This window comes from Scleropages formosus, chromosome 4, assembly GCF_900964775.1.
Source record: "Scleropages formosus chromosome 4, fSclFor1.1, whole genome shotgun sequence".
In the NCBI taxonomy this organism is placed as follows: Eukaryota; Metazoa; Chordata; class Actinopteri; order Osteoglossiformes; family Osteoglossidae; genus Scleropages; species Scleropages formosus.
In genome coordinates, this window is record NC_041809.1 from 1,526,195 (window position 1) to 1,553,506 (window position 27,312).

At 51.1% G+C, this 27,312-nt stretch overlaps 1 protein-coding gene and 1 long non-coding RNA gene across 6 annotated transcripts in view; one reads left to right on the forward strand and one right to left on the reverse strand.

Annotated features, from left to right (window-relative positions):
* The window catches only part of LOC108927079 (ADP-ribose glycohydrolase MACROD2-like), a 141,777-nt gene continuing 114,465 nt past the window's right edge, over positions 1–27,312 (reverse strand). Inside the window, exons 6-16 of one of the 4 annotated variants that reach the window (XM_018740108.1) lie at positions 26,320–26,364; positions 24,164–24,241; positions 19,464–19,517; positions 18,724–18,771; positions 17,210–17,278; positions 14,869–14,943; positions 13,985–14,080; positions 9,713–9,778; positions 2,105–2,176; positions 1,590–1,658; positions 1–1,408 (exon numbers count right to left, since the gene is read on the reverse strand). In XM_018740108.1, coding sequence (XP_018595624.1) covers positions 1,380–1,408; positions 1,590–1,658; positions 2,105–2,176; positions 9,713–9,778; positions 13,985–14,080; positions 14,869–14,943; positions 17,210–17,278; positions 18,724–18,771; positions 19,464–19,517; positions 24,164–24,241; positions 26,320–26,364 — 701 coding nt within the window. In that variant the 3' untranslated portion in view covers positions 1–1,379. Of the gene's footprint in view, positions 1,409–1,589; positions 1,659–2,104; positions 2,177–9,712; positions 9,779–13,984; positions 14,081–14,868; positions 14,944–17,209; positions 17,279–18,723; positions 18,799–19,463; positions 19,518–24,163; positions 24,242–26,319; positions 26,365–27,312 lie in introns of all 4 variants that reach the window. The other 3 variants (XM_018740107.1, XM_018740106.1, XM_018740109.1) reach the window with 3 other exon arrangements.
* LOC108927082 (uncharacterized) lies at positions 2,295–5,663 on the forward strand. Of its 2 annotated transcripts, XR_001965538.1 has the most exons (4): positions 2,295–2,332; positions 2,726–3,024; positions 3,142–3,254; positions 5,128–5,663. It is a non-coding gene; the product is annotated as an uncharacterized LOC108927082 (long non-coding RNA). The 2 variants fall into 2 exon arrangements; XR_001965537.1 differs by having other exon boundaries at positions 2,726–3,254.

Consider the following 27,312-nt stretch of genomic DNA (forward strand, 5'->3'; position numbering starts at 1 on the left):
TCTCTTCAGGCATCAATTAAACATTTATTCTTGTTGTCATTGTTGAGCAAAGCAAACATCCAAGAATGAAGGCGATGAAAGGAACTGACAGGTGCTGCTGCGAAGAAGGAAAGAAAACAGACCGAAGGAAACTGTATTTGATCCCCCTCCCATTGAGTTTATTATAAATAATAAAAAAAGAAAGCATAGGGCTCCAGCCGTCACAGGTACTAGTAATTACAACTCATAGGCAAAACGACGCACCACAAGTGTTTGCACTTCCACCGCATGTGTTTGTGTGTCACTGAAATAATCTGCTCACACATAGAATAGCAACTGAAACATGATTGTCTTTCCAAAAGATGAAAAACAAGAGACTATTTTCTCACTGCACACGCTGCAGGTACAAGCGGAGCGATATTTAGTCGTGTGGCGGCTAGCCGGGGGGACAGCAGAAACAAAGCAGTGCTGCAGTGTAAGAGCGCGGGGAGGGGATGACACACATTAGTGTCTCTACAGCTGGGGGGGTCCAACCTTTCCTGGCCAAGGGGACACAATCATAGCTGTGAACGGGTTCGAGGACCTCGCCTGTAAAAACCATAGTAAGTGAAATGTCTAAAGTGAAAAATTATTTCTTTTGTTGCATTTTATTCAGGTGCGAGTGTTGTACAGGCAAAGAAATTTGTGGTTTAGTGACTAAAAAGTAACAGTGAAGGTGGTTAAGGGCACAAAGAGATGTGAAGCATTTACTGTATAGAGCAACACTTTGTTTCATAGAAAATTTCACCTATGAATCTGTATCAGTTCAAAGATAACTGGGGCATGCCTCGTACCAGGTTTACATCATATATGAAGGGGTAGGTATTGTTCAGGTTCCTAAAAAAACTTTTATGCATTTTCTGAAGATCTCAATTTTTAGCTGCGTTTGTTCACACACTGCAGCAGTGTGTGAACAGCCACTGCGCTGCGTATCCACTGCCTTTAGTGCTTTAGTGTGTGTGTAAGAAAGAAAGCGCTTGTTCACCGCACACAGAGAGAAAAAAGAGTAAAGGAGGCGTGTCTGTACCACAGGCTGTTCGGGTTCCGGCTGCCGGCGACCGAGGCCACGGTCGATGTCAGGGAGGGCTGAAGGTGGCTGGAAACCCACACCATTCCCTGTGTGTTTGTCTTCCCATTAAATTTTTTTGTAAGTATTTTACTTGATATATACTTTGTTAATATAGAGTTCTATGAAAGAAAGCGATTAGTAGAAAATCATGAAGCATAAAAGTTGATGGACTCTTCCCCGTCTCTCCAGAACATTCCTCTCGCCCTGTGTGCTCCGTATCAGGGTGGTGGTGTCTGCACACGGGTTCGGCAGCATTCTCCGGGGAGGGGAGCACGTAGTCTCCTCGCCGTGGTCAAGGCTCCTCCAGGTCCCCGGTGCGGTCTGGGTGAGGACAGCAAACACACACTGTGTGTTGCATAAGGGAGTACCTTAGCATCTGACAGACGTGTGTCATATGTGGTTGGTAAATTGCAGCAGTACTGAGCAGTGCCTGGTGGGTGCGCAGGAGGAGAAAACGGGGCTCATTGAGAGTGATCTCTGTGTGTGTGTTCTCCTCCCTTACCTTTGGACTGATTGAGGTCACAGTGGATCACTTCAGACTCCGCCGAATCCCCACCCTGAGTTCTCGTCTCTGCAGGGGGGGACAGGGCGAGAAGATAGTTAAGGAACCACAGGAGGAGGACGGGCTGCACACCCTGTCCGAAGTGTGACCCACTCACATCTGGTGCTTCGTATGGAGGGTTAAAACTCATCTGCACAGAAGGGTCTCGGCTAAATACTTTGGTAAGACTACAGGGAGACTGAAAACCTGTCATGTGGGCTCAGTTTTTGTCACCTTTTCTGGTGCCTGTAACCACCATTGGAGGCGCAGAGGGTTCTGCTGCATTAATAATCCTATTTATACATACTGTACATTACAAAATGTGTGTTTGTGCAAAACAGTACAGCTTATCCTTACCTGAGCGGCTAAAGGGGGTGCGGTCATGTGACTGACCCCCCATTCCAAAGTACCACATGAGGAACCTCATAAAAATGAAGAAAAACTGAACTCAGTGTGTTCAGCGTGGTTAGACTCACCTTCAGCAGGGCCTGTGATGGCAGTGGGGGGGGTCACTTCAGCGCTCTGGGGTGCCTCGCCCTTCACAGCATCTGCACACACACAGAGTAAGCAGACACTTCTCAAAGTATGTGCGTCTCTCCTTGCACTGATTTACCCATTTATACAGTCAAGTAATTTTTTTCTGTTTCAGTTCACAGTGAACTACAGCAGGGGTGGAATTCAAACCCGGGTCCTTTGGGTGCAAGGTAAGAGCTCTAACCGCTGGGCCACCTGCTGCCCATGGCAGCCACACACATCCCCCGAACAACGGAAGCAGTTGACACCCCAGTCGATCACACTCTCTTGCAACAAAAACAAAACAAAATTATTCACTGCTGTTCCTCAGTGTCGGTGAACATTTATAGGATTAATCACAACACTCAGTGCTGAATAGGAGTTTGTGAAGAGAACTTATTTTGTCATTCAAAGGCAGATTTTAAAGTAGTTCAAGTTAATAAAAATGCTAATAAATTTAATTTTGTTGCACTTTTAAAAACTTAAAATTTACTGTAGCTATATCCAGTGTCTAGAACAGAACCAAACCTGTAAGTCCAACAAGTGGTCTTTTTCCAAACTCTCAACCTCCTTTCTTTTTGCAGATGCCTCTCTGTACTGTGTTCACGTGGTTCTTTACTACACCGATGAATGCATCTCTGTGGAACGGAGCGATTGCCACTACCACAAACTCTGTTTACTCCTGCAGCTCGACCACAAAACGTGGTAAATGGAAAGTACTTTCGAGGCTTTGTGTAATAAAGCAGGTTCTGCTAATGGACACACCCTGCTAGACCTGCTGTGTCGCCCCCATCGCACCGTGGACTTCCTCAATCACGACTGAGAACGAAAACAACTGTTTATTCACCCGTGTTTCAACATTCAAGCCAGTCAGCCTTACAAGGTATCAAACCACAGGGGAAAAAGGAAGGGTACCATATTTACCGCGGTAGAGGTGAGGAGGGAAAGTGCTGATCTAATGTTCAATGGAGCCGTTAAAGATGTGTTCCCCCATTTACAGGTTAAAAGGAGCAGGCAGCCAGTCTTACCTGTGTCGCAGTGGTTTGAGCTCTCGCCTTGCAGTTGAAGGACCTAGGTTCGAATCCCATGCCTGCTGTAGCACCCTTGGTCAAGGTACGTACTTACTGTTCGTAACTCAAAAGTACGCTTAACAGAAATTCCTTGATTTGAGTGGTTCAAAATCTGTAAAAGTCTAGTATGCAGCTGTACCAGACAGAAGTGTTTGACAGCTTCAAGCCACACTAATACTAATGTAAAATGAAAATAAAATCTGATTCAGTAAAAATGACACTGCTGTTTAAATGAGTAAATTAGTGCAATTCACTTTGGAGGAAGGCATTAGCTGACTAAATAGCTAACGTATACCCAAGTGCCATTAAACCAAGCCTTCATCCGCAGGATGAATGTTACAGAAGAGGCTCCCGGTGTGGATGCCTCCAATGGCTCCTGCCGTGATTGGAGTCAGAACAGCAGGGGGCATCACTCGACACCCCCCCCCCCCCCCCCCCCCCCCGACATCACTCTCTGCTGTCATTAAACCGTTATACCGAGGCGGCTTTGACCGCATTCTGGCAGCTTCTGTCACTTTCATTGTTTCCTCTATGGCGGGGTGTGTGTATGGCACAGACACAGACACCACCTACTGTGCTTAAAGCTGGTTGCAAGGAGCCCCGCCCCCTAGCAATCTCATCTCGGCCCTCAGAGAAGGTTTCTGGCGCTCTCGCAGCATGGCAGCGGGGGCACTCCCAGTGCGAGACACACAAATTCACACAGGCAGAAAATGAGAGCACCCCCCGCGTTGTGTACGCGCACCCTATATGTTTACTACACCCCTAATACGGCGTCTCCAGGACCCCTCCCACACACACCAGGAGGAGGGAGTCGCAAAGCAGGAGACGTCTCCAAATGTCGGCTCGCGGAGAGTATTACGCCCGGAGCCTTGGCCTTGCATTATTCAGCCGCTTAAGTGCGAGATTTGTTAAATTATTTGTAGTACATTAACTTTTCTATTTTTACTCGTTTCAAGTGTCTACATAATTTACCACTAGTGCTTTTACGGCTTTACTATATTTACCACAGTGCTGCTGTCTCAGTAAGGGCCCGTGTCACAGACTGATGAGCCTCTCGTTGCCGATGCGGTGGATGCAGGAAATGAACCTGCGCCTTGTTATCGTTGTTGACAGACAGTTGGATGAGAGGGCACTAAAAAGTAATTTAAAATCATTGTAAATAAAAATCTCTCGACTCCACAAACTCCTGTTCAGTGCTGATTGTTGACTGACTCATTGAGAAACACGTTCAACGTTTCTCATGTTGTTACTGATCGCCGTCACCCAGGAACACCAGACAAGAGCTGTAAACACCGTGGAAGGGAGTTGAATTAAGGCGGACTGAAATGGCTCTCCTGTTCAGATGCTCTTTACTGCCATCTGTTGGCACGGAGGGTGAACACAGCTCACGTTCACTTCACCGAATGCAGAAATTTCCGAAAACGGATATGTGAAGAAAAATAAAAGATGGCGGTTATTCAGCTAGTCGACTCCTCCCACACAAACGCTGCTGACAGATGCTTTATAATGGACAGCTGCCTGCTCTACAAATGCACGAGAGTCAGCTGCTCCCATTGGGGTTCGCTTCTCTTCAACACTGAGAAAATGTAGCCCTGTGGTGGAATTGAAACAGTGAAGTTATGATTACGGGAGGGAGGGAGGGAGACCCACGTGGCAGCGCGAACACAATTGGCACTAATGAAAAGATATGGTGGAGACGTTGGCTGAAGTTGAGGTAATCAGATCTGGACCAACTATAAGGCATGATATGAACAAGTCCGGAGGGTGTAGTAAAACAGGCGGGTTTGGGGACGAAATCAAAAACATAAACATATAATTGAATCTCATTTGTTTGTCAATTTACCCAACACGGACCTGCTGCTCTTTGGTCACAGACTCGGGTTTAGTTTTAACTGACCTGTTTCTTTGCCTTTTAGAGGTAAACATGGCTTCAAAGCTGTCATCAAAGTGGACAGGGTGAGACGCGAGACTTCAGACGGTCACCTGGTTTGAAGCGAGTTTCCCAAGGATGGCTACTCTACTCCTGGTCACCTTCGCCAACGTTCCTCTCCAGCAACGAAGACCACCAGAACCCGACAAATTAAAGGGAAGTGAGGAGAACTGCGCATGTCACCTCACACCACCCTCCGCCTGAACGTTGTGGTTAATGGGCGGGAGTGCAGCCGCTCTCTAGCCTACGGTCACAACTGCTTTCGGAATTTTGTTTGTAACTCCAAAGTCACGTACTTTCACCAACCAATGAACGTTTAATAATAGACGTTCCTCAATTTATTGAATGGTTAAAAAAATCTGCAAAAGTCTGGGATAAAGCTGTCACAGACTGAGTATACTTTAAAACTGTAACCCTTTGTAAGATGTTTAATGCCCTTAAGCCACACTAAAATACAAGTCCTGTCAAATGACAAAAATCTATTGCTTTTATTACTGCATGTTATTAATTTGTTTAGCTGACTCTCTTTCCTGTTTTCTTCAAAGCAACTTACCACGGTGTGGAGTTTGCATGGTAAACTGAGCTCTACGTCACTTGGAGAAGAACTACTCTGCTCTACAAATATAAATGTGAAATACTCCGTTATTTACCCATATTTACAGCAGGGTGTTTTTACTCAATCTATTCAGGGTAAGTACCTTGATCAGGGATGGGTGGTGGAATTTAAACCTGGGTCTGTTGAGCGCAGAGTGGCAGCGGTAACCACTGCACCTCCTAATTTCCTGTTATTTATTTAAAGATGGATGATTTCAGCGCATGCTAACTGCTCAATGACAGAACCACCAAGGCCGCTCCAGCGCTTTCATCCCTGCTCCTGAAGTTCTTCACTGACTTCCTCCATTTTTTCTCACAGTAACACATCATTTGAAACTCTTTCCACTATGACATTTTCCTTCCAGCTGAAAAACAAATCCGCCACGCCACCCTTTCTTCCTTCTCCTTGCAAACCTAGAAGGAGGATTTACTACTTACTACAGGAAACCTACTGCTGGTACAGGCTCCCTGTCGCTGGACCCCGCGGCGTGGCCCCTCATCTCCTGTGCTCGGCCTGCGCTCCCCCTTCCTCCCCAGGTATCCGCGCGAACGATGCCAGATGCTCTACCTCATACCTCTCGCCAGTTCTGAAAGGTAATTAAATTAGGTCGAACCGCAGACGCCTTCAGACCATCTGCGAACGCTCGTTGTAGGCAAACCCGGGCAGCCCATGCGTGTCCGTTTCCACTGGCGCTCCTCTTTCCTTCCGCATAATGTGCTCCCAGCTGTGTTTCAATGTGTAGACGTGCAGGGCCTGTTGGAAGGCCTCCCGGCAGCTTCCGCATCCCATCAGCCCTCCATTTTTCCACGCCATGCAGGGGAAGCAGGGACAGAGGTCTAGCCTGGTTCTACCTGCCAGTACATTCATCCACCAACACTCCAGGGGGCAGCATGAGCTCCACAATGACATGCCATTACCTCACAAGCCCATCACAAGACCCTACCCGGAGCGGAATGGAACCAGACAGAACCAGACCAAAGACAATAATGGGGTATTAAATTTGGAAAGTGAACCATTTACATATGCAAATGTCCTTAGGTAGTAGCTATTGAGCGCAGTCTTGGGAAGGAGGCCGCAAACACTCAACAGTGAATGGAGTTTTCACTGATGCAAAACAATGTGACCTGAACAGGGGGCCCTATAGAGACTGAACTTTCGGGGGGGGGGAGGGCTGACATTGTGCACGACTTCAGCTGCGTCTCCTTGAGTGATCCACCCCCCACCTGGTCTTGGAGGGCTTAAGTTATTTATGTGGGGGAACATGTCTGATCACAACTTGTGGGAGACCATGTCAGCCTACTAGGTGGCCAGTGGATTGACATCGTAATACCTAGAGGACCTGATTGCTCCCAACACCTACTGGCTGCTTGGTGGTTCCAAAACTGAAAATCTATAAGTTCTCACATTTGTTCTCAGTATGCTGGAATGAGCTCCCTTTGTCCCTCAGAGCTGCGGAATCCTTTGAAACATTTAAAAAAAAGGCCTCAAACTCATCCCTTTCAAACCCTCTTCTTTCCTGATCCCTGAACAGCTGAGAAAATTCGCAACACAGCATCTGTCATGATCACCTCTTTGTCTTATGAAATTACTTTTGTTTACTCTGTACGGCGTCTGCTAAAGAAATACATGGAAATGGAAGTGGAGAGAGAGGCAGCTTCAGCTGGTCAACAGACAGTAATGCCACCCAGATGCACCTGGGGGACAGAAGACTTGAGGAGCAGTCCACTCCTGGTACTAAACACATGTCTCAGAGCACAGTGGGGCAAGAGCCCTGTCTCAAAAGCTGCACCTGCCCACCAGCTTGTAGCCCATTTGGCGGTGCACTGGTGTGGAAAAGAACCTTTGGATTTTAGACAAATGCAAAGACCAGAAACACCTGCTCTCCATCTTCCCCATTGTTTGCACCCTTGGCACACAGCGTCTTCTAAAATCATTCACTCTCCCATTTTTATACTCAGCAGATGTAATTCCATAAAATTACAAAATTTGTTTTTTGTTTAGTTTCTAATAAATATATGGATTTTTTTGAAAGATGACAAAGGATAAACCATGTCCATCTATGTTGTGTGAGTCAAGACCATACAAGGTCATGCAGACCACAGAACTGGCCCTGGAACTTCATGTTGGCACTAGAGAGCCAAGTTTCACCACCCACAACGACCTGAACCCAAAGTATTGGAGAAGCTTCAAACCTTCTCAGGAGCTCATTTAGACCCATCACAAGAAGCCAACATTAGGCCATTGTACCAAAGTGAGCAGGAGGAAAGGAAGACAGCTGGACCACTGAAAGGCCTGCAGGCCAAGATGGGAGAACCAGCCCAGAAACCAACCGTTTCTTCAGCACCACAGCGATCATGGGAGAGCTTCTGAACAGAAGAGACTTCTGAAGCTGCCTGGAGCCATTTGATGGACCCCCGAGGACCTTCTGGAAGAAGATTCTCTAGTCTGTTGAGTTCTTTGGCCTCAGACCAAAGAGGATCCACAACACAGCGCAAGGAGTTCAGCGGAGCGGCTCAAAATAAAGATGCTGAGTATTTTGGAAAGCCGAACAGAACAAGACAAGAAACTTAATTGCAGTCTGCGGTACGATATGAAAACTGATGGCCACCACCTCTCAGTCTGACTTTGGCAGCATTGGAGCAAATCTGCATGGATGAACAGGGCAAGCATTACAACATCTCAAAGTGCCCAACTCTCTGAGTTGCAACAACAAAGAGAGAGAAGTAATTGCTGCCTGAGGCCTACTGACAAATTATTGACGCAGGGTGAGTACTTCTGCAAACAAGAACTACACAGATGAATAAAAATGTTCCTGCATCACAAATGCGTTGAACGTATAGTTCACGAAGGGAGAGAATATGAAGACTTCTGAAAGGCCACGCTCTCTCTTTGTTGTGAGCTTTACTGAAACACGGACGAACGTGTCACGCGCTCAACGGTGTCGACCTCTCCCCTGCGACGTGGTCTTTCTCACAGCTCAATCACATCTCCAATAACTTTAAGAAAGAAAAAAAAAAATTGGTTTCACAGATCCAAAATTAGGATCCTTGAGTCTTGCCTCACCGGTCTTCGGGCATCAAAAAAAACAAACGTCTGGCAAAATCCGAGTTTCAAAGAGGAAGGAGGGCTCGCACAACCGTGCCCCCCCCATCACGTCTCTAAGTCCGCGTGAATGAGCTTGGAGGAGAACCAGCAGCGCCGTGCAGATGAAAGGACACGAAAACCTGAACTCATCAACCAGAGCAGAAAAGGCAGGATCAGCAACATAAAAGAACTCCAGGGGGGGCACCCGTCTACTCCAATGTACCTGAATGTATGCAGGACCCCTGTGGGGGGCAGCTGGGTCCAGTCCCTTGTAGTCTCCTTTATTTATCTCACACCTTCAGCTCAAGAGGACTCATAGTGGCAAGTTTGTACCCTAGGATACTTCCAGTGATTTACCCGTTTATACATCAGGGTCATTTTTACTGTCAGTTCATGGTAACTACTGTGCTTAAGTGTGCTGCAGCAGGAGAAGGGATTTGAACCCAGGACCTTCCAAACTGCAAGACAATGACACTAACCAGTGCGCCGCTTGGTGACCTTCTCAAGCAGCCCTGCACCTTCCGTCTTGAACGTAAAGTTCAGACGAGAGGCGTGACCTTGTCCTACGGGTGCGCGATCCAATAGGACACGGCATGAAAACGACTGCCGGTTTCAGCCGATACGTGGAGACAAACACTAATCCCAGACTTGTCCTCAGGTGGAAAACCACCCTTCCCCCAACGCACTCCTCTTCAGGGAGAATTAAAGCTCAGCTTCAAGGTGCTGTTTTAAAGACCTGTTGTTTATCACAAAAGCTTTGCCCTTGGTGCCGAATTCTCCTTTCATTTCATTCATGTATTTATTAATTTCTAATAAAGCGCGGCGGTCATGACTTTGGTCTAATCCTGCTTCGGCTCCGAGAGACGACTGGAGCGCCTGATTAGAAACTCACCCTCGTTGTTGTTGTTTGGCTTCTCCGGTCTGACATCATCTTGGGAGTCGCCGTTGTCTGGTACGTCTGCAACAACAGACAACGCGGATCAGTGAGGACAACACACACACACACACACACACATTGAGCAAAGTCTCTGAGGTGTCTTTGGCGTGTAGACACGCAGTCCCTAGCGTCTTGCACGAAAAAGACTACTGTCCCTGCCCCAATGGAACCACAATAAGAAACCTTTGAAGGCCAAAGAACCACCCTACACAACCTTCTAAGCTGTGCGGAACCAACCTTCAGAACCCTTCGAGACTGATGGAACCACACTGCAGAACCTGTTAAGATCTGTGGATCCACCCTACGTAACCCCTGCTGGTTCTTGACTACTCAACAATACCCTTTAAGAGTAAAGGGGCTCCATCACAGAACCCGTGAAGACCAACAGAACCACAAACGACACAAAAGCAAAGGGATACAGTCGGGAGGGGGGGGTTGTTTACACTGTTTCCCGGCACGGGGAGGTGTGTGCAAAACGGCACACGGCGCAGAGGCTCCAGCCGAACCGAGGGCGCCCTGCGTGGCTGCGGGCCGAGTGACCGCGCCGCTACCATCCGTCTGCTCCTCTCTGAACTCCCCCCAGGCTGCGGGAGGAGCGGGACGGTCGAAGCGCTGATCAAAGGGGAATCTTCAAAGGAGGTTCAAAGGATGTCCCTTCCAGCCTATTTGCTCCAGGCCCGTCTGCCGATTGTGCCTTTGATTCCGGCAGCGCTGAGCAGCCGCGACCCGACGGCGTCCAAACGACTGCAAACAAAGCGCTGCGAACAAACGGCTAGGCCAGACTTGAAGGAGGCGGCGCCGAGCATCGTCATCCACACACACAAACACACCACACCCAGGTTCCTCATGGCAGAGGACAAAGGCGGTGCTAGTTGTAGCCAATCAGCCAGTTCTTCAGCGAACGCCACCCCAAAAGGAGGACTCCCCTGTCAAGTTTGGGGAGGGGGAGGTGCAGACACGCACCTCCTCCAAGTTGCGTGCTGCGAGCCACCTGCTTCTTTTCATTCCAAGGACCACGGGCTCCGTCGGGCGTGCTGTCAGGCTCGGAGCGGGGGCGCGATGCGCCCGATTCCAGCCGCAACCCCCGCAGGCGGCCACGGGCTATTTCTACAGAGCTCTGAGGAAGCGCCTCCACGTCAAAGGCGTCCCGGTGCGCACAACAGACGCACACAAAACAGCCAATTAGAGAAGCCCCCGGCCCCCTTGCCAGCGCGCAGCGAGGACGGTCACGGGGCCCGGCTCCCTACGTGAGACAAATGACAAAAACTGGGACGAGACCCGTTCAGCGCGGGGGACTGGTGCGGCAGAGGAAAGGGAAGAAAAAGGACTGTTCCTGTTGCGTGTGGCGTTTGTTTTTCACGTGTTCTGCATTCCCTACTGGCTGCTGGACCGCATGGATGAAACTTTCTGCCCCTGTACCGAAGGTGTGTCGAACCCCCAGCATCCTGGGTTGCAACGGGGACTCCGACCGGGAGGGCTCTTGGCGCAGCCCCGCGTACCGGACGGAGAGCCGCTGTGGTCTGCATGTGTGGAAAGTTCCAGAAACACAAATTCCTACGAGGTCGACAAACAAGTAAACATGTAAATAAATGAACGCATACTTAAATAAGTAGGAACATCTTTCACAGTTTCAAAGTGAAGTGAAGCGCCTGCGATCTGGGACGACTGGCATGTTCTGCGGTCCTTAAAAAGAGGTCATCTCCACAAATCTGCTCACTCGGTTCTTCTTACGCAGCTCGTCCTCGTACAACAAAATGGTACAGTTCTATCTATTAATATTTATTTCTATGACTCCCTTCTCCAAGGTGACATTATGACGTTACATAATCAACTTCACAATGATTTATGCATTGATACAGCACGGTAATTTTTACTGCATCGGTTCAGGGAAATGCCTCGATCAGGGATACGGCAGCGGGATCGGGATTCAAACCCTGCGGACATTAAGATTGCGCGATGACAACTTTAACCACTGCGCCCCCCGTTGCCTCGATTTAATCGGTTCACACACGATGACTGCACACCTGTTTCATATTTCAAAGTAGTAAAATAAAAAATGATTCGAAAGGACTGTTCTGTGTTTCAAATAGAATTTACCAGCATATGAGCCACGATTAATGATAAAAGGAACAAAATTCCTAAAAGGGGTCTTCAAAGGCCCCGCCGCTCTCTTTCATTTAGCAAAGCGCGAAGCGTCCGGTCCGCGCCAAGCGGACCCGTCGAGAACGGACACGGATCCGAGCCCGTCCACCCTGCAGGAGGGAAGCAACCCGTAATGAGGAACCGTGGAGGTTCGCTGCTGCTGCTGATGCTCGTGCCTGCGGTTCTGTCTCTATTGTTTCCTTATTTATCGTTATTAAAGAAAGCGTGCAAATAAATGGCTCCGGCCAAATAGGGATGAGTGCGGGACGGGGACGGAGACGGGAGGAGCGAAGCGCTCGAGGCCATATCGCCTTTCTCTGTGAACGGCAGCCCCTCTGCGATCTCGTTCTGCTCCTGGACCGGCACTGCCTCGGGCTTCCGCGCGCGCACACACGCACGCACGCACGCACGCACGCACGGCAGGAAATAACACCTTCACTGAAAGTGTCCAGTGTCTCACAGACTCATTCCAGCAGCCCTTGCCCTTGGATGCTAATGTGGCAACTATTTTGTCCCCCTTCCAATTTTTGCTCTATCACGTTTCCCAACTTCATAGCTGCACCCCGTTTTCAGGACTCTGTCTTGAACTCTTCCCTTCCTTTATTGGCGCTTCTGCATTCCTGATGTATGGTCGCGCCACCGAACACTTCTGTCGGAAAGAGGGCGCGGAGCTTTTCTGCTGCCGAAGCTGCAGAGCTCATCGCAGAATGGACAGAAAATAACAATGGGGATGTTTCAAGCGATGAATTTAAAAATACCAGCAAGGAAACTTGTACGCGGAGCTCTGAAACTCGGCCAGGTCGATGCGATTTCTCATGGCGTTACCCTCAGGGCGCTATCGCGGCGCGCTCCCGCCGCTGTTGTTCGCTACAGTCGATATGGTGTGTGTGCGTGTGTGCGTGTGAGTGACAGAGAGAGAGTGTGTCTGTTCCACTGATGTATGGAGGAGTGACACATCGTAAGTAGTGTATCTAGCAGTGTAAGTCACCGCAGTGAATAGGGTGTGGGCTGATAGTAACGCTACATAGAGTTCATTGGAAGTCGCTTCGGAGAAAAGTGCCTGACAAATAAACAAACGTAAACGTACAAACGACCCCCCCGGCCCAACCCGCCTCCTCGGGCGTCTCCGTGGGACACATCCGGAAAATACTAAAACAGTCCTATTTCAATTTGGTACATTTACTCTTACAACAGTCCGGTATGGATTTATGGCAAATCCGAGAAGGCCGGATAAAAGCATTTCTCCATCCTGTGACAAATAAAGAAGTGCGTCTTCATTAATTCGCTCCGATTGTGGTTTCGCAGCCATTGCGCCTCCCCTCCCGAGGAAATTCGGTATTGATTTCACGCGAGGAGAGTCCGTGCGGCGTGAAGGGAAAAAACAATTTCCATTTGCAAAGCTGGATTTATTTATGTGTTGCTTACGGGCAGCAGAGACTCTCTGAGAGTTAGTTATTAACGGTTCGCGAGGACGTGCGGCTGCTCGCCGGGTCACGGGAGGTCACGGAGCAGTCGTGACGGAAACCCCCTCCACCGCACCTGAGGGATACGGCACGGGTTCGCAGCTCTTCCGTGGAAACCCACAGAGCAGAATGGACACACGAAGACACCGTGGCTCCAAACCCCGCTCCGCTCACCCGTCGGACCCTGTTCGTCACCTGATGAAACAGACTCTCTCGGGGTCGAACCCCAGCGTGGACGATCGAGGATGCGATGTCCGCTTCCGCCCCACCTAGTGCCGAGAGGTAAGGGGAGGCGAAGGGTGCATTGCTTTGCCAGCGTGCGTGTGTGTTTCGGGATTTAGTTATTTATTCATTCATCAGATCCTTTTCCTCGAAGAGACTTGCAGTGTTCAGCTGTTTACACTGATTTACCCATTTATGCACCGAAGTTATTTTTATTGTACCGGTACAGCAAACATGCTGGAGGTGGGACTTGAACCCAGGTCCATCAAGCGGAAGGCTCCAACCACTACGCCACCTGCTGCCCCGTCTGCGTGCGTAAGTGTAAGTAGGTAACAGTGCGTGAGGGACCGCGTGTGATGGTGCGCGACTGCGTCAGCGTGTTCGCACGGGCCCTCAGTACCTCTTCCAGCGTCCGCCGGGTCTGACTTGGGGGCGCAGCTCGTCTGTCGCGGTGAGGCTTCTGGCTCGCTGGCGCTCGGGCCGATCGCTCTCTCTTCTTATCGCAGCGACATGCGATGAAAGCAGAGAAAAACTAGCGCGCGCGCGCACACACTGACGAACGAACGTCTTCACGCGACACACTCCTGTACTCCTGTTACTAATTCCTCGCATTAGCGCTGCGCCTATAAAGGGCCGTTCCACCGGCGCGGCCCTGATTAGCGCCGATTCTTGGCCGAGCAGCAGAGAGCTGCGTCCGAGGGCGCCGTAATCCTCGCGTGTGCCGCCGCCGCCGCCGCCGCCCGGCCTCTGTTCCCACTTCTAAGAGCCCGCCTGTGCCGAGGCGCGTGGCGGCCCTTTGTTTACCGGCGCGCTCCCCACGAATCGAATCGGCTCGGCGTCGCGCTGCCAGTTCCTGATAACGCGAGAAGGGTTGACTGACTTATCATCTCTAGCTCTGACTTGGCTCCCTCTTCTATCGCTTTTCCTCCCTTTTGCTTTCTCATTTATTTCTTTACCTTGTACAGAAACTTACACCGTTTCGGCCCTAAGAACAGCCTTTCATAACCTTGGCCATTATAGCAGGGATCTGGAAGGTTCTACAGCACCCCAGAGGGATTTTGCTTTAAAGAGAAAAAAGTTTAATTGATAATTAAGCTTGAATGCAATTAAGTGCCATTCAGGGGAAGCGCTGCAGTGCGGCGTAAATGTGGTCCCTCTCCTCTAATGGGCCGTTATTTCCTACCCCTGGGCTCTGGCCTTTACCCCGGTGAGGGGATTACTGCTCAGCAGGGGGTTGAGTCCGCTGGGTTTCCCCGGGAGCGTTGCCGGATGGAGACGACTCACCCGCCACGTCCTCGGAGCAGTCCATCTCCTCGTCCTCCCGTGCGGCTCCCGCAGGCTCACTTTTCATTGTTTTACCTGCGGATTAGAGAGCAGGAGCCCTGGTTACCTCGACCGTGATGGGTCCGCCGACAAGACGCTCGAAGGACCTGCACCCTAACACCTACAGCCCTGCGAGAGCGCTGTGTCTTGCGCTTCTCCACCCACCTCTGGCCACTCGGCGATCCCACTCACAGGGTTCCAAAATCAAAAGTCTGTAGGTTCTCAACTTTGGACCCAATGGATTGGAATGAGCTCCACGCGTCCCTCGGAGCTGCTGAACCTCTCCCAGAATTCAAGAAGGGTGTCAAACTGTCTTTTTCAGAGCCACTTCTCTCCTGACAGTTCTATAAACTAGCATCACATCCTCTGTCACCATCACCTTTGCGTTTCCTCTCAGTTGTAAACGCAGCTGTATTGTGCGCCAAAAAAACAAAAAAAAAAACAGCGGAACTGGACAAACCGACGGTGCTTCGACGACCGCGTGTCTGTGCCTACAACTCTCGAGAAATGCACGGTAAATGTAAAGGGTGGGATCACAGTGGGGCTGCATTGTCTGTGGTCTGTCAGTGAACATCACACCTGGGTTCCTCACAGGCGTCCGCGTCCCCAGGACACACCTTCCATCGGCGCCCACTTTCAGTGCTCGACGACCCGATCGGGGTTTCCGCTCACACTCGCCGGGAGCAGAAAAGACACACGGCGTCTGTAAACGATAATCCCCAGCTGCTGGCGACCGGTCGAACTTAGGCCAGGCGCTTTGTGGCCACGGGCACTTTTGCCGAGGCCTTTATGTGACTGTCCAGTGTAGCGTGACCGCTCGGAGTCACGACAGAATGCCCATGCCTTAAGCCCCGATTCGTCATGACCCGGCCCTCGGACAAAGCGGTGCATTCTGGGTACGGAAAGCATGCCGGCGTACGCCGAGGATTAGGCCCTCCATTGTGAGGGGAATTGCTTTGGGTAAATTGCTTGGGTGCACACGCCTCGCCGCGGTGCCATTGGACGGGTTACCAGCCCGCGACCCCACGCCTCGCAATCCCATTTCGCATTCTCCCCTTTTATGAGATCAGCGTATTTTCTGAGTGGTTTATCGCTGTGCGCCGCAGATCCTGTAAAGCGCAGCGCTTCACAGCAAGCACCTGTTCGGCATTACCCTGCGGGGCCACTCTGGAAACCCGGCGGGAGTTTCCGGCACGTCCTTCTTATGGGGTTCTCTCAATAGCTCTTTGAGGTCAGAGGTCAGAGGTCGTCGGTTTTGCTTTCATAGAATGCCGTGATTTTTAAACAAGACTAATGGGAGACAGCAAAGGTGAAAAAATTATTAATTTCAACCCACCAGTAAAACACTGCGGACCTGCTGGAACTCGGAGAAGACGGAGCATCTGCCTGCTGAAAAGCCATTAATCCAACATTTTGGGAGAAGCGAAGCCTTTGAACGGGGAAGAAAGGGCCCCGGATCTTTAAGAGGCTTTGCCAAACACGCCTTGTAAAGCGAGCGAAGGAAAGTGCCAAAGCTGGGCTACGGCGACACTGCAGCAAAGCCCATTCGCTGCCTCGCAACAACTTTCCGGCGCTTCCGCTCCTCCTCTAGACAGGCGCGGTGCCGTAACGGTCGCAGCAAACCGAGGAACCGCTTGTGCTCCACAAGCGCGACCGGACGACGACAGCGTTTCAGGTAGTGCCCTGGCTGCTTCCGGACGCCTCCCTGCAAGGAGAAGTTCTCCTTCCGCTCCACCACCGTTACCGCCCGTCTCCTGGGAAAGACGACCCCGGCCGGATTTTCGGAGCGATAAGTCGGCGCAGTAAACATGATTTAAGGGACCTGTAGGTCGGTTTTCATACACTGAACCAAACGCTCTGGAATACGCACTGCGGTGCCAAACGTCCGACACCTACAGGACCCGATCACTCCGTACGCCAAGGCAAGAGCGCCCAGCTCCTCCCTCTCTGGCTACTTTGTGGTCCCCGTCCTAAGAAACCCAAAATCGACAGTGTGCAGCTCCCTAGTTTTGCCCCCGATGTGATGGAATGAGCTCCCTGTGTCCCTCGAAGCTGCTGAATCCCTCCCAGCATTCAAAATGGATCTCAAACCCCGCTCTTTCACAGGCACTTTTCTTCTCATCTCCTAAATACTCCATAAACTTGTGTCACACCATCTGTCACATTTGTGTAAATGCCAATAAATCAGTTGAGCGAAAACAACGAAAGAGAGATGGAGAGCGAGAACGAGCTGGTATGAACAGGTTTGAGAGCTCCGTGAACTTCCAGCAGACAGGGGGGTTAGGGTTAGCACCTCGCCTACCTGGAACGGTCTCTCCCTCCGCTGCGTCCTTCTTATCCTCCGACTCTTCCTGGCTCATCGCTTCATCTCCTGCAGGAAGAGGCAACCGGCTTGAGTGGCTGAAAGCTCTTCGAAGGAGGGGTGTCCGCGGCTGCCTGAGACTCTCCAGGCTCAGGGTTCAAATTACGAGGTGCCAAGAGCGGCCGCGTGGTCTCAGGCACCTGGATGAGGCAATAAATGCCTCTAATTTCTGCACTGCTTTACTGTATAACTGCAAGACAAATACCTTGTTCAAGGGTACTACAGTAGGGGGAGGTGGGATTTAACCTGGCAACTTGAAGACTCTGAGGTGACGGCTCTAAACAGCGCGCACACGCACACACGTTTATGCTCATTGATCTAAAGTCCAGGAAATTAATTTCCTATGTGTCTTATTCTTACTGTTACTCCGTGATATTTGGGAAGAGAGAGCAAACCATCGGTCACCACAGCTGAAGAAGGAAGGTGAGCAGCCACATCACATCTATAACTGCCTTGTGTGGTGTTTGGAGCAGCACACGGTGTCATGGTTAATGGTGCTTTTTCTGGATCCTGTGGTTGTGGCTTCAAATCCCTCCTCTTGCTGCAGTGTCCTTGATCAAGGCACATACCTTGAATTGTCCCGGTAAAAATTACCCAGCTGCATAAACTGGTAAATCGGTGTAAGTAGTGCAACATCGCAATCTGCTCTGGAGAAAAGTGTCAGACAAATAAATTAAAGTAAATGTCTGTTATTAACACTGTAATCTTCCGCACTATTTGACCATCGCAGGAAAAAATAATGACGGGCAAAAGCCCTCCGGTGCGGCGCTGTAATTGAAACGGCGTCTTAATGATCCCGAGGCCTGCGTGAGCTCGAGTGCCGAAACGCGATGGGAAGATCGATCGGTTCCTTCTCCGCCGTTTGATCTCGGATCAGCTGGATCGATTAATACCCAGCGGTTCAGATCGAGGTTTGCGTGAAAAGGCATCGGCGGCGAAGGGGACCGAACGCACACGTCGGTGAGGCTGCAGCAGCGTTGCGCGTGCGTGCGGGGGGGTGCTGAGCCGATACGTTCCACTGTTTTCGGGGAACAGAAGCGTTGAGCCGCAGCCAAGGAGCCCATTTGCACGTTCAGCCTCTTGTGCAGAAACGTTCAGAGGACTAACTTTGCGGCGCCGTGGACAGGATTTGGAGCGTATGCTAACGTCCCCAATTAGACCACCTGTGAAGGCAGCGCCATTGAAATGTACTTCTTCCAGCAGCTGCTATTTCACTTGCTAATTCACGTACATGTGACCCCCCCCCCCCCCATCAAAACAATCGCAGGAAACAATGAAGCCAAAAGTGCGGTGTAATCTGGGGTCTTGCTACCACGTTTACCTTTTTTCTTTTAAAAAAAAAAAAAAAAAAACCCTGTCCACTGCTAGACATCCTACTCGAGCAGTTGAGGGTAAGTGCTCCACTCAAGGGTACAACATCAGAGTCCCTCCCTGGGACGTGCGGGAAACCTTACCGTAACCCTGACTCGCCATTTCGGTGTCCTCCACGCTCACGGCGGCTTCTGCTTGGGGCGACGAAAGGAAGGGATCTTGTTCGTAAACAGGCCGGAAAACACAAGGTAGTAAACATCATCGGGAGCCTTTCAGGAGCTCGCAGCTGCACGAGGACTAAACTAAATTAGACGATGGAGCAAAACTGACCAGAAATCAGAATTTGATTACAAATAAATGACAAAGTGCACGGAAATAATACGGGAATATGCAGTTTGCGAAGAGCGTCATAGTATGTGGCTTCTGTTCCGGCATTATAGTCTTTTACCGTCTTTCACCTCAACTTGTACCACCAGAAAACTCCTTTACTCCCATCACTTTGGCCAACCACGATTTACTGTAATCAAGCAGCTCAAAATTAAGCCCTAAATGCAAAGAAATGTATGGCGCGATTTTGTATTTTCGGAGTACGGTGCCGTTATTCCCAAAGCGCTCTTGTAAAAGTTGGACTTATGTAAATGGAATTAATCTCTTTATGCATCATGTTATAGAGTCATGGTGGCTCACATTAAATACTCACATCCATTGGTGTGTGTGTGTGTGTGTGTGTGTGTGTGTGTGTGTGTGTACTGTACTGTACTGTACATAGCAGCCGTTCAGAGCTCACAGTAAACGTGCTGCTGGCTGCACCCAGACCAGCCGATAGGGGGCGCCAGAGATCCCCGCGGTCACGGTACGTGAGCAACGGGAACGAGCGGCTCACCTGTCTGACTCTCCATGGCGACGTCTCCAGGTGCTCGTTCCTCCTGCTCCTCCTCTGCAGACGGAGGAGAGAAAAGGCACAGGTTACCGGGACAGAACCGAACGGCGCCGGACCCCGCGCCGGACCCCACGCCGAGACTCGCTCTCTTTTACCTCTTTTTACCTGTTTCCAGGATGTACGACCGCTGTATTTGTGATTAACCTTTTTTTTTTGCTTCAGACCACGGGTTCATGTACCATGGTAAATGGGCTCTTGTCCCTCGGCATCTCGAAAATGAAAACCCACATTTTCTCATACTCAACAGTTAGGTGGGGGATGAAATTCCCCATTATTACTGTTTACTCATTTATCTGCTGCTTTTCTCCGAAGCAACTAGGGTTCATACGCTAAGGTAATTACACTGATTTACCATAACACAGCTGGGTAAATACCTTGATCAAAGGTTACTACGCAAAGCGGAGGGACTTGAATGTGGGTCCCTTTCGGGCACGAGGTGGCACCTCTAAGCGCTACGCCCCCTACTTCCGGGTGCTTCTTAGAGGGAAAACGTGGTCCGAATAGCAACCGAAAGTCACGAAAACAGCAACACAAAGAGCCTTCGAGCCATACAATGGCCACACCAGCATATTTTACCATATTCGTGGCAATAATTACTGCTCAGATCTCCTTATTTGCATTTCAAAGAGTCCAGCTGATGCCCACGGAGGTCCAAGTCGAGTGTAGTGTCTCCAGTGTTGCTCTTTAGTAAAAGTGGCCCAAATAAGAGGTAGAAACCCTCCTCCGTGCAGCCACTGTGGCACTGCAGTCAGTTCTAGTAAAATCACAGTAAAATCTCCTCTGCCTTTTGGGTCTTTCCTGCCGCATGCGTTTTCGGGGCGACCCGAAAACATCCTCGCCGCAGTGCCCCACACACTCGGTTCAGGTGCTGAGCCACTCGGCGTGTCAGACAAAGCCTCCCTCACGCTCGCGCCGGACCCTCGGTCCTGGACGCGGTTGTCGGGGGCGGCGGGGGCTGCTCCGTGGCTCTGCTCGGCATCCGGGGAAACCGGCAGGAATCAATCCCTCCCTTTGGGGAAGGAGCGGCTCGCGTCTCAAACTTTTAGGACTCGGACGAATCGTCCGTTACTCGAACGGACCACTGAGCGTCCAGAGGAGGAGGAGCTCGGCGCTCTTGCTGGATTTCGGATGCGATGTTTCGTCTCCTTCCGGAGGAGGTGTTGCGCGCATCTGTTCACCGCCTGACCTCCGAACATCTGTCTGCACGCCAGAGGCCTCCTTGAAGACAGATAGTGCCGAACCCTGCGATGCGCTGTCTGAATTTTTATCACCGCAAACAAAAGACGAAGCGGGAATTAAGTGGACAGAAGTGTGTGTCTGACTCGCAGCCGCCCGCGTCCTGAGAGCCCCGCTGATGGACGCCGTCCTTGAGTCCGAGAGGCAATTTCGTGCCTTTCCACGGCAGAAACGGGGGAAACTGCAGTCTAAATTAAATTCGCAGCCACAATGTCAGTCCTCATCCTTCAGCGCAAACAAACCCGGCGAATGTTCTGCCAGCAGGTGGCGCTGGAGTAAAAGGGTTCCGCCACAACGGCATTCTGGGTCACAGCCGGCAGCGGTCGCATAACGTTCCGACTCGAGCGGCGTTCGGGACGGAGGCGCGCCCCCTCCCCATCGGCTGGCTGCGACCCCCTCCCCACACACAGAGCTCTTGTTTCAGTTTCTTGTTTCCTCATCATTTCACACGAAGCCACCAGAATAAACCGGGTGAAAAATGCATGAGCCGCTTGTGCAGCGAAAACAGGGCCCTCCGGAGAGACGGAGCAGCAGCTGTCGCCCGGAGCCGCGGCGCCTCCCCCAGGACACCGAGGGGACGGGACCCTTTGATCACCCCCCACCCCCGCTCCCTTGGCCCGTTCACGTTAGAACCAAAAGAACCGCCTCTTCGAGCAGGTGACCCCTGTTGGCGACACGGTTTTACCGTCGAGCCGGACGCTCCTCCCTCTCTCTGGACTCCTTAGTCCACGTCGATCATCTCACACCTCTAGGCGTATTAATAACTGTAGCAGCGTCAATAATGATCAGACATCTATTCAGCTTTCTCATGCTCATCTCCAAAACGACATACAATGTACATCTACTTACGCTGATTTACAGCAATTTTTACTGTAGCAATTCAGGGTACGGAAATGGAACTGCGGGAGCGGAGGGATTTGAACCCAGGTCCTATGAGTGGGAGGCACCAGCTCTAACACCAATAGTAATGATGACGATGATGATGATGATGATGATAAAACGAGTGCCGAGCTTCCTCCGTCTCCCCCACGAGGCTTCACGTGACCCACCGCTTTGAAGACGCTCTATCGGATCTAATCCCATTACCTCGGCTGTGTACAATCATCCTGCCATTTTCAAATTTTTTTCCTGTCCTAATCTGCAGCTTATCTGTGATTTCATGTCGGTTACATCACCGGCAGTGCGCTGGCTTAGCGCTACGGGGATGGGGTACTGGGGGGCGGAGGGGCGGAGGGGGGGGCCCGTACCCGTCATCGGCCTCCGGCGCCCAAGGGGGCACCGCTCCCGCCAGGTGCGAGCCCAGACCCCGCCCCCTCCTTACGCTGAACGACACGGGCCGGTTGCACGACGCAGTCATTCGTCACCGTGCCGAGCGGGGAGCCGGGAGGGGCGTTCGAACCCGAGGGACGCGCCCCAGAGTCAGCGTTTCGCAGCTGGCCGTTAAAGACCCGGCGCAGGTGCGACGAAGGCAGCGAGCGGTTCGGGGCCGCGTTCGTCCGCTGCCGACGCACCACCGCTAACGGCACGTGGCACCTGAATGGATGACTGCGGTTAAGATTAATGCGCGCATCTCTACGGCAGCGACGGCGCCCCCTCTTGGCGCTCTGGCATCGCGTACCCTGCGGATCAGCACTTCGCCGAGGACGCGGGCCCACGACCGCAGCGCATTCCTGCGTTCCAACGGTCGCGGTTCGAGCGGCTCCAAATAACGAGAGACAATAATGGGATTCGTTATCTTTATCAATTTTTCCTCGGGGGAGAAAATAAAAGGGGGCGTTAAACACACAAAAGCAATTTTGCCCTGATTAGGAGCGTTCCTGTTCGGGCTTTGATCACATAGCGAATCGGGACACCACTGTAATCTTATACCGAGAGCAATACTAGTACTGTGTGTGTGTGTGCGTGTGTGTGTGACAAGCTGCCCACCTGCCCGTCTCCGAGCCTGGATACCAACCATATGTTACACCAGAACACCGGGAAACACGGCGACCGCTAGGCCACCCCCGGCGAATCATCGCCCACAGGGCCTTCCTAATCGGCCTGTGAGGTCAGAGGTCGCTAGTCAGTTAGCTGCTGTTAGGGGGGTCTGCGTGAACTCTGCTCATATCTCGGGACCATGTAACCATGGAGACACTTGCCATGAAAAATCCCGCACGCACGCGAAACAGTGGCCAACAGAGGTTCAAAGTTCATGTTTGGATTTCTTGTCGGAAATTACACCGTTTCCATGGGGTTGGCGCTGCGTCTCGGCCGCCGTGATAAACGACCCTGTGATGGAGCGTGTATTAATGTGTGAGCGCAGCCCCCCAGATGAGCTCCGTTCCGACTGGTGCGGCTTCACCGTTTCCCCCGAAAACCTTACGGCTCGAAGACAAATGTTCGGCGCGCGATGTTAATCGCCCGCCGTCCCCCACATGCGCCAGTCTAATTATCTCTGGCCCGTCTTGTAGGAGAGGCCTGTAATTGTTTCAGGATTACACATCCGAAGGGGGTGAAAGTGCAGCGTGTTTATTTAATCGCTTCTCAAACAATTCCAGCTCAAGACAATCTCAAGAATCCCTGCAGCTGAAGCTCGAACCCAAACCTCCATCCCAGCTTCCCATGCATGACCTTTCAAAAAGGTCAGCGAGACCCAACAGAATCCTCCATCCAAACCGCAGCGCCCAGGACACGCAGGGCAGGAGACAGAAATCGATGCTCAAGTGTTTAGAAGACGGTCAAAGGCTCTGAACCCCAACACCTACAGGATCTGATCGCTTCCTACAGCAAGAGCGCTGAACTGCTCCGCCTCCGGCCGCTTGGTGGTCCTACCCACGAGGGTCCGAAGTCAAAATTGTGCAGGTTCTCAGTTTTGTCCCAGATATGGTGAAATATGGAGCACCAGGTGGCGCAGTGAGTAGAGCGGCTGCCTTGAGTTGAAAGGACCCAGATTCAAATCCCACGTGCTGCTGCGCTACCCTTGATCCAAATGCTCACCCCAAGTTGACACAGCAAAAATTACCCAGCCGTGAGAAGCTTAACACCATAAGTCACTTTGCAGAAAAGCATCGGCTAAATAAATGTAAATGAGCTCCCTCTGTTCCTCGGCACTGCTGAATCCCTCTCAACATTGAACCCCATCTCTTTCTAACCCGCTTCTCTCTCGACTTCAGCTCCATAATTTTGCATCGCATCATCTGTCATGATCACCTCGGTAATTCACATCAGTTCTGTAGGCAGGTGCCGGTCTAATGTGCGCAGGTAAAAATACCGTGCTACTGAACAAGTTCTTTGACGACCACGCTGCTCTTATCTAAAGCTCTTCGTCATCCGTGAAATGCACTTTCATTTACAGAGTTGCTTTGAAGCAAAGTGTCTGCTAAATGAATAAATGGAAACGTAAGAGTAAATGTACTGCGTTTTCTTACCCTCGCCGTCCTCGTCGTCGTCGTCGCTGCCGCGTTTCTGGCTCTTGGACTTCTTGGACGGAGGTGTGTCCTTTTTGACTGCAAAGATGCACAAAGGTACACAAACGTATGTTACCGTTTACTCTGGTCGTACCGTGCTGCAGCTAAGCACCACGTAGGTGGTTTCTGAAAGGTCAGAGGTCAGATCATCACCGACGCGGCGAAACCGCCGGGGTCTCGGGGGCCAAGGAGCGCGGACCCTGCCTTCCCTTCTCGAGCACTTTGGATCAAAGGGGCGCTCCGGCATCCACTTCGCTTTTCGTACCTTCTCGATAAAACAAAAGCTTGTCTGGAGCAGGGAGGGAAGAACGCCGGCGTTTGAAAGGAATCGCCAGGCCGGCAGCCTACCCGAGTGGCGACCCCCGCGAGGGGGGACCGGGGTTTGGAACACTTGAATGGGAGCCGTAACGCGGAGGATCAACCTCCGTCCTCGAGGAGCACAATGGCGGGCTGCCGATTGGCTGGAACCGAGCCGCCGACCAGACGGGCCGGGTCATGCCGCTTTGTTGGCTTGAGAAGGGTGCTCTGTTTTCCGCAGTAAAACGGCGAAAGCGGCCCGAGCTTCAGTAACGCAGAATAGGGAGCCGCAATTAATACATCGAGCGGAGATGTTGTTTATGGTGAAGTGGCCGCAGTTTCGCAGAACCGATGAAAACCTCGTCATGGTTCGAGAGTCCCGCATTCCAGCGCGCCTTCCGAACGACACTCCAGCGGACCATTAACGCAGCGGTGCGAGGCTCCCGACCCCCCGTCCATCTCGCCGCGAATTGTTTACGTAACTGATCAAAGTGTGAGTCACTCTTCTGCGTGGTTTATTTTTATTTATTTTTTTTTTTACAGCAGTCCTGTCTTTCACGGGCCGCCTACCTAGTAGCGTCGGATTTACGAAGACTTCCATTGGCCGACAGAAGTGGAACCGTTTCCCGTTCAGTTTGCCGGATGCACTTGAATCGTTCCCAAACGCTCCTCATCAAATATTTACACGGCCCGAGTTCCGTTGCGTTTGTCAAACTCCGCTTCAGCCGTGATTTTGGGGCTCAGTAATACGTTTCCAAGATGCAGGATCATGACAGGTAAGTAATTTCTTAATATTGATTCTGGATAGTTTTTCCTGACAATTTACAGGAACCTGCTTTCCTTTCCGACATTTAATAATCGGTGCTTTGAGAGGCTCTTTTTTTAAATATCGATCATCAACTTCGCGTCTTCACAAAATCCAGTTCAATTCCAACTGGTCACCGATTCCCTGCATCATCACGTGCAACATTCCTCATGTTCTTATGGATCTCCGACGCTCAGCAACACCAGAGACGAGCTGTAAACACCGTGGGAGTGAGCGGAATTAAGGCGGTCCTACACGCCTTTCCGTTCGGGTGCTCTTTACTGCCATCTGTCAGCTTGGAGGGTAAACACAGGTCGCATTTTCTCCGCTGCACAGAATCTTTCGAAAAAACCTGAATAAAATTTGCATAAGAAATAAACAAACTGGAAAATGTTCATCTTCTCAAAACTTGAAGACCGGATCATCTTCAAAATGAGGAGGAAGTGTCTTCGTATTAATGATTGCTCATTGGAGCGGGCATCCCTTATTTGATAAAAATTATAAAGAGAGACACCTTTAAAGGCCTGTTTTAAAAGGCTATTCTTCTAAAAGCTCTAGGTGTGTTTCATCTGTGTCGGGGAAAAAGGAACAAAAACAGGGAGGGCATTTATCACTATCATAAAAGAGTTTTATTCATTTTCATAAAAGCTTTATGGTACTGCATCTGTGCTCCTGGAAAAGCAGGCAGGGGTCACGCAGCAGAAATATGAGACTAATGTGCTTCCAGGTTCTCCTCTGATGCCTGCAGATGGACCGACCTTTCAGGACCGGTTCCACCAGCGGTCCCAGTACGAAGTGGGATCCAACTCTTTGTTTCGTTATGGTCACGAATCGACCGAGTCTCTCAGAGGTCGACCTGCTGCCCAGAAATCCACGAAGCTGGTGTTCATCATCATCATCATCATCATCATCATGAGTCCCTCGAGCTCCAGCATGCAGCATCTCATATGAGCACCGCACGCATACGACCGTTCGCACACGGCGCAGGTGTGGAACTTTCCGGGAACCCACTCACCTTCCTCCGCCGGCGCCTCTGCGCCCTCCTCGTCCACATCTTCGTCTGTAAGAAGAGAAAAGGGAGACGGGTTGGTCCCGCACAAGCCGCAGCCGCTCCCGTAACGCAACGGAACGGCTGTCAGCGTCTCCACCTTCCACCCCCCGCTGGAGCACTATGGACGCTGCAGACACGCTGACCTCCGCTCGCTGCCAACCTGCGGCAAAAGCGGGTAAATGCTCTTAGTTGGAGGAGTCGGAGAGGAACGGGGAAGAGGGCGACTCCTCTCGCGGTCACGGTGGAGCGGGGGTGCATCACCACGTACCCGTGTGAGAAAGGGCCCTCCGCCCCCCCCATCCCCGGGTCCCACAAAACGCCCGCCTCGCCGCACATCCATTAGCCGCCCTTCCGTGCTCGGTCGTGACATTTCCAGGAGTTACGGCCGATTACGAGGGCTCCGTAAGCACGAGACATTCTTCATCGATTAGTCACGGGCCGGCGACCGGGCGCACGCGAAATAAAATCTTAGCACAAAATCGCTTCCCATTTCGCCGCGCGCCTCTTTCCGCCCCTCCCGCAGAGGGGTTTGTCGCCGTTTACAGCGGAACTCGAATTCGATTCATCTTCTCAATGGGTCTCGTTTCAGTACATCGGGTACCTGCGCGGGTTCAGCTCCCTGGGGTTCGAAATGTAACAGCTTTGAAAACAACATCTAGTGTGTTGTGAATTTCTCCGAAATTGTCATGTATAACGATCAGTTAAAAATGGTAATTATTTTCACATCAGCCCACTTTAGCTCTTACTTTCAGTTCTGTCCATCGCAATGGGACAAGGTTTAGCGTTTGAACATATGCACGCCTGGAAACGTGTGGACTTCTCCTCATGTCTCCGTGCACGTACACACGCAGACATAAGTGAAAGAGTGTCCGCTGCGCGTTTACTAAAAAAACCGAAAACGTTCACGGGGACACGGTGGCGTAGTCCTTAGAGCGGCTTCCTGCGGACCCCAAGGTT